This window comes from Ctenopharyngodon idella, chromosome 4 (assembly GCF_019924925.1).
Source record: "Ctenopharyngodon idella isolate HZGC_01 chromosome 4, HZGC01, whole genome shotgun sequence".
NCBI lineage: Eukaryota > Metazoa > Chordata > Actinopteri > Cypriniformes > Xenocyprididae > Ctenopharyngodon > Ctenopharyngodon idella.
Window position 1 is genome coordinate 19401463 of NC_067223.1, and position 12711 is coordinate 19414173.

A 12711-nucleotide genomic window follows, 5' to 3' on the forward strand; every position below is an offset into this window, starting at 1 on the left:
TTAGTATATTGACAGTTGTTTATGATATATTTAACATCCCTGTTAGTTATTTGTATTTAAAGTTAACATATTCATAACAAATGCCAAAAATTTTTTTATTTTGATTTCATGGGGACTGTAAATTTATATGCACTTTTGTGATTTTAGACAGGAGCGTGAGAACGGGACTTTTATTTTGGTGTGGAGATGTGATGTCGTAAGTCGGCGCCGCGATCATGTATATGTTGTGATTCGGCTGAAGAGAGGTTTGTGTTTTAAAACAGTTAAAGTGTTTAAATCAGTGTTAACAGCTGACGAAATTTTATAGTTTTACAAGCACTGTGAATGAACTAATTAATAGCATTGTAATGCTTTATCTAACATCAGTGAACGTTATTTTTGTGAGTAAAGCTCGTCTACACATGAGTAACAGAAAAGGTGGGTTTCATTTCTCTCCCTACATCGTGAATAAGTAAAAAACATACTTGGTCACTGGCAAATATATGAGAGAAACGGAGCTTTTGAAATTCCAAATCAATTGAATCAATTGCTTCAAAATGATTCAGTGATTCGAGTCACTCGAACACATGCAGGTCAAACTGGTGTAAATACAACCCAGCACTACACAAAATGTGAATAATGGCAATGATGATCTATGAAATGAGATGTACAAATCTTATTGATTTTTTAGTGCTAGTTTTGATTGAGAACATTATTTTTTTTACCTATCACTCTGATTCCCTTACCAGTGCACTGACTACTGAACTAGGGATCTGATTGAGGTACACCCAGAGATTTAGTTGTGATTTATTTTTCTTTCTGTTAACTGTTCTCATCTTAAACAGGACAGAGTGTCCAAACACACAGGAAAACTCCTGGTGAAGCAGCTGAGATCCACGTGACACACTATTATAAAGATGGCGTTTATTAAAGAGGAGAGTGAAGAAATGAAGATTGAAGAAGTATTCAGCCTGAAACAAGAAGATACTGAGGAACAAATAGGTTGGTTTCATTCTCAAAGCTGAACTCAGTCATTTGATCCTTATTAAAATTCATCTTTAGAGGAATGATGTCACACATTCAAGTAAAAATAATATATAAATACCCTAAACTAAACAATGGACTACTTGCACTGAGCCTCGTGACGCACATCCGGTTTGATATATTACGGCTCAGTTGTTTCCTCTATTTTTAATGCGCTGTTATCACATAGCTAATTAAACGCCTCTTAAAATGAGAGTCCTCGGGATGATTTTAAATTCCAGACATATTCAGAGACAGGAAAAGAGATATTCTGATAATTACCGTGTACAGACCTTTCCAAACTCAACGGAAGATCAGAATGAACATAATATTTTAATCACTATTCTGTGCCATTTTTTTTTTTTTACTGACAATCATTTGTATGTAATTCACACATTTATGCAAAAATCCTAATATTCAAAGTAGTTGCGCTGTCATTGCATTATTCTTTAAGATTAATTAAATATTTAACATCGTTAAGGCAGTTTTCACATTCATTCAACTATTTCAAACACTGGAATAAAAGAGCACCAACGCAAGCAATGCTGCTCGTATTAGTTACTACACTCTTTCTATAGTAAAACCATTTTTCGCCTTCATAAGTATTTGATTAATTATAACTATTATATGAAAGGTTATACTGCTCTTTAATCATCAGCTTGGTTTGTCTTGTATGCTCTTCTGATCATTTAAATGTAAATTTAACAGGTATGAAATATGATGACTAAGAGAAAAACACTGCTAATGAGAAGACGAGCACTTGACGGCGGTAGGTTAGTGGGGAAATATATTTATTTATCATTTAGAATGTGCATTTGGAAGCGAAATATATTAATAAACATTTCAGCAGGTTGAAGATAATTAATGTTAATGCAGAGAATATGATTAATTGTTTAAAAAACATTTAGCAGCCCTAAAACGTAGTAATAATCTGCGTTTTCACGAGAAGCTCTCTGTATATAAGTGCGCTGAACGCTGACCAGAAACGCTCGAGCCGTAATAAGTAGAACGCGGAAGTAGTTGTGCAAGTAGTCCATTACTTGTAACAATGAATCTAATATCTACTTCTGAATTTAAAGCAATGAAAACCATTCATTTCTATCACTTAATTATGCAACACTATCTAATAAATACACTTATATTACATAAAGCAAACAATTACGTGTCATTGCAGGATCCCAATGCGGTCCTCTATCCTCTATCCTCCCAATGCGGGTTTTTGTTGAATGGTTTGATTAGTGCCTGCTAGAAAGTATTTGGTCCTAAAGAAAGCAAAGAACTTAGTGGGTATGGGATTTAGCATATCATTATGTATCTTGCTTTGTGCCAATTAAACTGGTTAACTTGTATTTGTCTATTTCTGCCTTAGACCTGAGGCCGCTGAAAGAGGAGTGTCAAGAACTGAATGATTTGGAAGAAAAATATCACCCTGGAGAGAGCCTTTTCACCTGCCAACAGTGTGAAAAAAGTTTCACTCAAAAAGCAAACCTTAACAGGCACATGAGAATTCACACTAGAGAAAAGGCTTACAATTGCCCTCAGTGTGCAAAGAGTTTTACACAGAACAAATACCTTAGTGCCCACATAAGAGTTCACACTGGAGAGAAGCCTTTCACCTGCCAACAGTGTGGGAAGAGCTTCTCACTAAAAGGAAATCTTAAGACTCACATGAGAATTCATAATGGAGAGAAACCATTCAAATGCCTTCATTGTGGAAAGAGTTTTACGCACAAAAAAAACCTTAATACCCACATGAGACATCACACTGGAGTGAGTCCTTACATATGCACACTCTGTGGCAAGAGCTTCTCACGAAAAGAAACTTTTAAGACTCACATGACAATTCACACTGGAGAGAAGCCGTTCACATGTGATCAGTGTGCAAAGAGGTTCAGATATAAAGAAAACCTTAATCATCACATGAGCATTCACTCAAGAGAGAACTGTTTTCTATGTCATCTGTGTGGAAAGAGTTTCAGAGACAGGAAACGCCTTAAGAGGCATGTAAAAACGCACACCGGAGTGAAGCCTTTCATGTGCCATCACTGTGGAAAGAGTTTCACAAAGAAAGCAAACCGTGAGGATCACATGAGAATTCACACTGGAGAGAAGCCTTTCACCTGCCCTCAGTGCGGAAAGAGTTTCACAGTTAAAGGAAACCTTAACATTCACATAAGAGTTCACACAGGAGAGAGGCCTTACAAGTGTCTTCAGTGTAAGAAGAGTTTCATATATCACACAGACCTGAAACGTCATTTGCAAACTCGTTCCGGAAAGAAAATGCCGTGTTCCTTGGTGTGACGAGGTTTAGAAAAACTAGCAATTTCAAAAATCACCTGTGCATTCATTCTGGAGGAAGTCAATTCATCTGTGATCAGTGTAATAAAAACATTTTTTTGTTCCCATCACAGTTAAAGCTACATATGAAAAGTCTTGCAAATGTGAGACGCTGTTTGTGTTATTTGTTAAAGAATATGGCAACAGAAAATGCGTATCTGTGTAAAATGAACCGCAGCTGAATGTGGGCCACATCTAATTGTTCACCTTCATGACCACTTATTTTATTTCCATCCTTCACCTCTTTATACTCTCTGACTTTAGGCTTTATATTTTCTGCCTATGTAATCCTGTGGCCCCACCTGACCATCTTCTTTGCTATAGTTTCAAATATTGAGCATTTGCGATTGACGTCCTATAATTTTGACTATGTAGAAGCGTCACTCAATTCCATATATTGATGCTTCTGAATCAAAATATATTTAAACTTCTGTCTTGCTGTGAAATGTCACAATGTAACTGAGAGTTTGTTTCTTTTTAAATTCATTTGGTGCAATAAACAATCCAAAGCAGTTAATCTTCCTTCCTTTCCTTGCAGTGGTTCTTAACTGGTTTGGCCATGTGACCAACATTTTCCCATTTTTAGGAATTTGAACCAAGCAAATTTATTTCTCAAAAATGCCACATACACAAATACTATCCCACTTTATCTAAGATACACATAAATTGTAACAATGATGAATAAACAGTATAAGGTAAGGCTATTTAATTGTCAGTATAAGCCACCACAGTCATAAAATAAAAAATGCGGTTACGGAAACAACAGTTACCATGGTAAATACACAATAATAAAGCACTTAAGGAAATGCACACCATCTGAGGTGCAGGTCAAAGAAAACAAAACTGTAATATAGCTGCAAGCAGCGTTTCTAAGGTTTTGCCCATGTCCACTGGATAACAATCCTGACGTGTGTCGAGTTTCATGCAATTTGAAGCATGCTAAGAGTCTCAAAAGCATCCAAAACCAATATTAAAGTTTGATGCGTTGCCAAGGCAACAGTGTTTGAGATATCACGATTCTTTTCAAAGGTCTACATCTGCCATGTTTTGACATTATTCTGATGAAGTTTGAAGCAAATCGGGTAAAAATAAGAGGGTGATCTCAAAGTTTGTTGAAAGTGACACACTTCCTACCGCCAGTTGGTGTCGCTATAACTTTGACTCACAATAGCCACATCCATGTGATCAGCCTTGTACAATGACCACACTGCCGAAGTTTCATTTGAGATTTGAGATATCCAACATCCGTTTGCAATTAAACAACTTCAGTGTCTTAGCACCAAATTAAAAAAGTTTGGTGTAAATTGTATAAACCCTGTAGGAGAAGTAGTATAAAATTCATGGCCTCTTTTTTCAAAAAATCCACATTCAAACCAAAATAGCTGACTTCCTGTTGGTCGGAGCTAATGAATGTAAATTATAAAACTGTCCGGCGTGATGAGTACAATATGTGTACCAAGTTTGGTGACTGTAGGGAAAACTAACCCCCCCACTTTTGTCAAAAGGTAGCGCTACAGAGGCCTTTCTCCCTGCCCATTTATACAGTTTTGCCCATGTCTACTGGTCGACAATATTGACGTGTGTGTCGAGTTTCATGCAATTTGAAGCATGTTAAGCACCTCAAAAACACTCAAGAATATTATTGAAGTTTGACATGTTGCCATGGCAACAATATTTAGGATATCACAAATACAATCACAGGTCTACATCTGCCATGTTTTGACATTATTCTGATGAAGTTTGAAGCAAATCGGGTGAAAGTAAGAGGGTGATCTCAAAGCATTTTGAAAGTGACACACTTCCTGCTGCCAGTTGGTGGCGCTATAACTTTGACTCACAATAGTCACATCCATGTGATCGGCCTCCTATAACGAACACACAGCTGAAGTTTCATAAAAATCAATCAATGTATGCAGACGTTATAACACATTTCGTGTTTCCCTTTTCTCGCCATAAATTCGTTGCCTCGCCACAGCCAAACCGTTCGAGATATCAAAAATCTGCTGGCAATTTTTCATCATCAATGTCTTGACTTTATGCTGACCGAATTTGGTGGTGATCAGATTAATCGCCTAGGAGGAGTATATCAAATTCCAGAGCATGCGTTTGGAAAAATAAATAAATAAATAATAATAATCCTGAGGAGAACAATAGGCCCTTGCGCCTTAGTGGCTTGGGCCCTCATAAAGGAGATATGACTGCACACTTACTTGCAAATACTTTTTTTCCCCACCGTTTCGGCAAAAAGCCTTTGTTAAGGTGTGATTTCTCACATAATGGAGAGAAGTATAAATAGACATAATTATTTGCAGGTTTAAGCAATCACTCTCAGTCCAACAAACAATCAATTAACAATTCCAAACTCCAATCCAAGACCTTCCAGCGTGTTATCAGTGTTCAGTTCAAAAGCCAGCATCTCTGATGGTATGGGGGTGCATAAGTGCATACGGTATGGGCAGCTTGCATGTTTTGGAAGGCACTATGAATGCTGAAAGGTATATAAAGGTTTTAGAGCAACATATGCTCCCCTCCAGACGGCGTCTATTTCAGGGAAGGCCTTGTGTATTTCAGCAGGACAATGCAAAACCACATACTGCAGCTATTACAACAGCATGGCTTCATTGTAGAAGAGTCTGGCCTGCCTGCAGTCCAGATCTTTCAGCTATAGAGAACATTTGCTGCATCATTAAATGAAAAATACGTACGACCACAAACTCTTCAGCAGCTGGAAGCCTATATCAGGAAGAATGGGACCAAATTCCAACACCAAAACTCTAGAAACTCATAACCTCGATGCCCAGACGTCTTCAAACTGTTTTGAAAAGAAGAGGAGATGCTACACCATGGTAAACATGCCCCCGTCCCAACTATTTTGAGACCTGTAGCAGGCATCAAATTTGAAATTAGCTCATTTTGTAATGTTATCTATGTTCTATTGTGAATAAAATATTGGCTCATGTGATTTTGGAATTCTTTTAGTTTTCATTTTATTCAAAACGTCCCAACATTTCCGGAATTCGAGTTGTAGATAAGCTTGGAACATCTGATGTCTTTCAGAGAGAGTGAGACAGAGGTTTTTGAAATTCTTTAAGTTTCTAGTACATCTTTTAAAATAACTGTGCATGCTTTCAAAGCGCATTGTCCACAATATGATCAACGGCCCAAACTTTAAAATCAGTGCAGGGTAGTGTCGCAAGTAATGATGCTTGGGTTTTAGCTCATGTCCAGGAAAAATAATCTACAATCAAGCTATTCCTGGATGAGCATGTCAATGTAAGCAACTTCCGGCAATGAAATTTTCTGTGCACAAACCATCTCAATAATTTCTTTCAGCTGAAGGGTCAACTGCCAAACATCATCCAGTGGATTTTTTACCTTGTCCCACATAATCACAGGGAGAAGTCTTAAAAAATTCCAGTTCTGAATAGCATAACCAGAAAGCTTAACCCCACTGGAGCTGACCTCACATGGCTTACTCATGGCATCAGATGCACTGTATTTGAATTGGTTAATGCATCTATCCAGAATTGAATAGGTGAACCTGCTTAATGAAGTATTTCAGGTAATAGGCTATATCATAGGAAAGGATATCCTCAAAAATGTCATGGCCTAAACAATGTGGTAGACCAGGCATGCAAACTTTTCAAGGAATTAAAAATTGACTTGAATTTTACACCGTCAACATTTTGTCGTCCCTCAGACTCTAAAGTTCTTACTGCAGAATTGTAGCTTTCAGCAGTGTGTTCAGGCCCACATGCATTTGGATCCACTTGAAAATCTCTTCGTGTTATTCGGCAATACCTGCAGAAATGTTCAGAAAAACTCAGTGAATGCACCAATATTTTGAGACCCCAAATTGTCTCCTGCAATACAAAAAACAGTTCCTTTAACTGTTTCTTCTACCAGTTATTCCATTTTCTTCCAAGCCCTCCAAGTCTTCAATTATTTCTGAGAAAACTTTGTCATGGTCAAAGTGTTTGAGATATTTTTCTCGACACAAAATTACGTGACGTGATCTGTATTTGATCTTAAATTGGCCAGAGAAAAATACATAGCTAGTACTTTGTGCTGGTTTTTTGCTGAGCCTAATGGGTTTACCACCTCAAATGCATCTTGATAAAGAATTAGTTTGAGACATGTTGGGTTTTGACGAATGTGTATGCTGTGCGACACAATTCTGCCATAGGTCAGACACCAACAAACATTTCAAAGTGACCTTGTTTCATCTCTTCCCAAGTAAACCTTTACAGGTTCTGCGTATTTGAACATCTTTTTAAAAGCCTGAGTTCTTGAATAAACTGTTCTCATTGGTCCTTCATGACAAATGCTGAATAGGTCCGATTCTTTCACAGCATCACATATTCTACTAATGTCCTCATCTGTTAATAAGTCATGTTTCAGATGTGCATTCAATTTATTCAAAGTGTATGTCTGTCCCAGTTCATGTATTCTCTGCATCTCTTCTATAATATTTTGTAAGAAACTGGCCATGTAATTTCAAGCAGAAAAATATTTCTGAGAAACAGATCATGGATTCAGAAAGGTGAAGTTCACCTTCATAAGTGTCACTACATGTCTCAATTTGGGTTGAAACTTCATGTTCAGTTACAGAGGACTGAGAAACTGTCTGCTTATAAAGTTCACTTATACTACCCACAGAACACTGTCTGTGTTTTCTGGACATATGGGAAGTAAATGATGATTTTACAGTGAAAGTATTGTTGCATCCTGTCCAACACGTCCTTCCGGAATATGTTCCTTTAAGTGAGTGGTTAATGCTTTGACATCAAGACACTGGCGTTGGCACATAGATATATTACATGTAAACATTGAGAGGACATTTGTGCTAGCAACATGTGGAGTTGTCTCTTTATGTCTATGTTAAAAATGAGCTTGAATGCTCCATATGTATGGAAAGTTTTGTGGCAATCCGTAGCGACGCACTTGAACACACAACGTGGTTCGTTGCAGTGAAGTTTGCAGTGTAAACCGTCATTTGACCGTCATCGACCGTCATTTTAGAATATATTCATTCCTTGTAGATGCGTCATGAAGCGGACAGATATGTAGGTTTCGCATGTATACTGTTTTTCCTTTTTTATTCAAAATATTCACAAACTTGTTACATTCGTATAGACTGTCAGCAGTGTTAAGGTATAGCTAAGAGTGGTCCAGACCAACTTTACAAACGACTAAATTACAGAAGGTAACTCTACTTAACTAAGAGTGTTTCGGGAAACACATATTAACGTTAAGGTACAGCTTAAGGTATAATTTAAGAATGACGTAGAGTTAAGAAGTTGTTGGGAAATCCAGCCCTGGACATTTCTTAACTTGCAAGGCCGTCTACAAATGTTGCTCAGACATGTTTCTGCATCATGAAAATATTGTATTAATAGACATATTGTTGATGTCTTGTGTCCTGTATTGTGGTATGTCCTTCAAGTGCACACTGCCAAAACGAAAGCCAAAAACGTAATTATAAGAAAAGCTTAGCTTTAAAAAGCTTTCTTAACTGTAAATAATATGTTATGTTGGTAGCACTTTATTTTACAGTCCTGTCCCCCATGTACTTATTACAGTAATTGTAATAACTGGGTAATAACTAGGTACTAACCCTGAAACTAACCCTAAACCTAACCTTAACCACTGTAGTTGCCTTATATGACCAGTATTTTCTTAGGTAAGTACACTGTAAGTACATGTACTGTAAAATAAAGTAACAAAAACTCCTCAAACTAGCAATTATTGCTGAAAAAATTGTGAAATGCAAACATTACTACAAAGTAATGGTAAAGGAAAAACACTATAAAACCTTGTATAACAAAATATGGTCATATTTTAGTACCAAGGGGTACAATTAACTTGTATTCTGTAAACATGTACAAAATGCAGTGCTTTCAAACAAGAGTTTTCTATAAACTGTAAACTTTTCTGTAAATCAACTTCTAAAAACTCAAGGCACATATTACAACTCGGACAACTTATTTTATGTAAACATGGAAACATTTCAGTGCTTAGACCTGGTTTATCTTGCATTCCCAGTAGATTAAGATGAGGCTCACATATGCATGTTTCTCATATATATGAAAACTAAGACATTTCAATAAAAACAAAACTACAATACTAGATATTATAATAATAAAAAAAATATGCAAATAGCAGTATAATTTTAAAAGAAACGCTCAAATTTTATACAACAAATAATTAAATTAAAATTAATCATATGAACAATTCACTCTTAGGCCCATTTTGTCATGGCATTCCTGCAAAAAATAACTCGGTGTCATCCCTGAACATAAAATGAAATGTAAAGGGCTCTATGGAAGCTTCCGATTGTTCCAGGAGATTGTTGAGGGCCTTTTCCTTGTTCTCTTTATCAGGAAAAGAGGCTCTTCCACTGAACCCCTGAGCAGATGTCTGCTAGAGAACTAACCTTAACCACAATGTGGTACTGCAAATAAAGACAAGTATCTTCCAGTGTTCTCTTTCGACCACTGTCTGTCACGTACTTTGATTTATGATGGGCAGCAGACTCTGCTGCGATGCGACCGTGTTCTCCTCCTACTGTCCCACACACATATGCATACACTATAACATGACACATATGCATATGCTATTAAACAGGCCTTTGAAGTTTGTGCAAAAAGTCTTCGCTTCGTTATATTTCATGTTAACATATTTTTTATGTTAATGTATTTTGAACAAGAACAGTGCATAAAAATAACCAATAAAATAAGTGTTTTATTGTTACAATTGCCTTCCGTGAGACTACTTATAACTACAAACTGAGCCTCAAAAAAGAACAACCACAAAGGAGTTTTCTACGTCATTCCTGAAGGACTTCAACCTGCGGGCGGGTGAGTACTTTATGGTTTAGGCTAGATTTGACTATCCTTACCCTACCTGAATAATCATAGAGTTAAAGGTGTAAGATAAAAAGACACACCAAGTATGCTCAATGAAAAAGTGCCAGTATTTTTCCACTCCCCGGCTCCGTTTGAGACCAGCAAGTTTCTAGGACCAGAGTTGAACCAATCTTTTCAGCCCGGAAGCCCTTGTTCTGCTGAGGAAAAGTGCGGACCTGTTCGAGAACGGACAAAGGCCAAGTCCCCGTACTGGAACTGTGTCACTGGAAAGGGGTAATAGATAGAGCCAGAGGGAGAAGCAGAGACCGAGGGAGAGTAAGAGAAAGAGGGAGAAGCAGTGGGAGACAGAAAGGAGGATCTTCACTTAAGGTTTCCACTGGCACTGAAGTTAGATGGCACACCTTAGATGAGCCTGATATTTCACCACCTGAGTCAACATTCAGACCAGCGTGAACACCTGGACCTCAGATTATTTTAACTCGGTCCTATAGTCCTCTGGAGTTGTTCCAACTGTTCTTGTCACAGTCAGTTTGTCAGACCATCTTCCAGAATATGAATGCTGAGCACCTATGGACCACAAGAAGGTCTTTTTCTCCTTCCTATCAATCAATATGTGTACGGTAAAATTACCAGCAGTGGCTGACTATTGGAATGGGTCCAGACTCTATGGCATTGGCTTTCCAGAAAAGTCATGTCCTGAAAAATGCAGAACAGTTAGTTCATGCGTTCATGACCTCAAGGCTAGATTACTGTAACGCTCTACTGGGTGGTTGTTCTGCTCGCCTGTTAAACAAACTACAGCTCGTACAAAATGCAGCAGCTAGAGTTCTTACTAGAACTAGGAAGTATGACCATATTAGCCCAGTTTTGTCAACAGGAAGCAGACACTCTCTGTCAGTTTAAATCTAGACTAAAAACGCATCTCTTTAACCTGGCATACACATAACACATTATCAATTTATATTTTCAAATCCGTTAAAGGATTATTAGGCTGCATAAATTAGGTCAGCCGGAACCGGGAACACTTCCTATAACACCAGATGTACTCGTTACATCAGAAGAAGAATGGCATCTACGCTAATATTAGTCTCTCTGTTTATCCCGAGGTTTACCGTAGTCAACCGGATCCAGGCCGTATCCAGGTGAGATTGAGGACCTACGCCTTGACACGACCACAACGCAGCAGAGATTGAGTCAACTAGATCATCCATTGTGAGGTCCTCATCGATACACGACAACCAGTGGCGCAGTTCCTCAACAAACCGTCCATACTGGCGTGATGAATACAATCCTCAACTGGATTGAACTGGAATAAATACTTTGAATGTTGCGATCCTATCGGGCTTATGATAGCTACCTGAATCATAACAAAGCACTGTTTGCCAGAGGAGAACTGGCCCCCCGACTAAGCCTGGTTTCTCCCAAGGTTTTTTTCTCCATTTTAACACCTATTTGCCACCTGATGTCACCTGTTGGAGTTTGGGTTCCTTGCCGCTATCGCCTTTGGCTTGCTTAGTTGGGGACACTTGACATTTGACTTGATATTTGATATTCAACAGTGCTTTGATCTGCCTGCATTGATACCATTTTCTTTAAGAGCTGCTGTGCAGCCCAAATTATATACCAGTTATCATTGTAAAGCTGCTTTGACACAATCTGCATTGTAAAAAGCGCTATATAAATAAAGGTGACTTGACTTGACTTGACTTGACTTACGGTTTGGTCTGCAGGATCACTTTAAGGGGAAAATGCTGATCCTTGGAAAATTTAACAATTACAAAAGGGTTTCAGCGCTACGCGCTTGAAAACCTAATAAAAAAAGGCTTAAAAAAGGCCTATAGATAAAAAACTACGGGGTCTCAGCACTTGATGCTTGAGCTACTGCTTGCAAAATCTTTATCAACCCTGCAAACATGTACATCAGACAGGAAAAAGAACGCTTTTTGCATTTTCGGGTCATTTATCATGGAAATGTGGTGGTTTTTGGGTGTGTTTTTTTTAACCTTTTAAAGTGTAACAGCTCTACTTCTGGCCCGATCTCTGTAAAACTTTGCATGCTTCTTTAGAATCATATGGCGCACATGCTCCCCTCATTTCGTGAAGTTCTAAAAAGAGCAGACCATTTTTCGGTCATTTAAATGTAATTTCGCATTGGATAATATAGCCTTTTTTCACCTTTATAACAGTTGAAGCACCAACAATGGCCCGATGTCCATAAAAGTTTCCATGCTCCTTTAGAATCACATGACAAATGTGCACACCCGATTTTGTGAAGTTGAACGCAAATCGGGCAACATTTTTAAGACCACTTCCCTGAGAATTACAAGAGAGATTAAGAAATTGGCTGAGGAGGCCCTTCTGCCTCCATCAAAATCGTTGAGTGGGGACGAATACCCCTATAGATTCATGAATTTATTTATTTTTAATTGTCAATTAATTTAAGTGAACATACATGATATATGAACTACATATATTTTAATGTTTCTTTGTTGTTGTTTTTTTT

General features: G+C 37.8%; 3 protein-coding genes across 6 annotated transcripts in view; 2 read left to right on the forward strand and 1 right to left on the reverse strand.

Annotated features, from left to right (window-relative positions):
• LOC127510642 (gastrula zinc finger protein XlCGF26.1-like) overlaps positions 1-12711 on the reverse strand; it is a 172765-nt gene that overhangs the window by 83440 nt on the left and 76614 nt on the right. The window lies entirely within an intron of this gene.
• The window catches only part of LOC127510633 (gastrula zinc finger protein XlCGF7.1-like), a 101774-nt gene that overhangs the window by 26529 nt on the left and 62534 nt on the right, over positions 1-12711 (forward strand). The gene's annotated exons all lie outside the window — the stretch shown is intronic.
• On the forward strand, positions 147-3861 carry LOC127510671 (gastrula zinc finger protein XlCGF8.2DB-like). 3 transcript variants are annotated; one of them, XM_051890572.1, is made up of 3 exons: positions 147-245; positions 825-981; positions 2372-3861. In XM_051890572.1, exons 2-3 carry the CDS (start codon positions 897-899, stop codon positions 3301-3303), a joined length of 1017 nt encoding a protein of 338 aa, XP_051746532.1. In that variant the 5' UTR covers positions 147-245; positions 825-896; the 3' UTR covers positions 3304-3861. The 3 variants fall into 3 exon arrangements, with proteins under 3 accessions (XP_051746532.1, XP_051746531.1, XP_051746533.1); XM_051890571.1 differs by having other exon boundaries at positions 188-417; XM_051890573.1 differs by lacking the exon at positions 147-245 and adding an exon at positions 1711-1771 and having other exon boundaries at positions 834-981.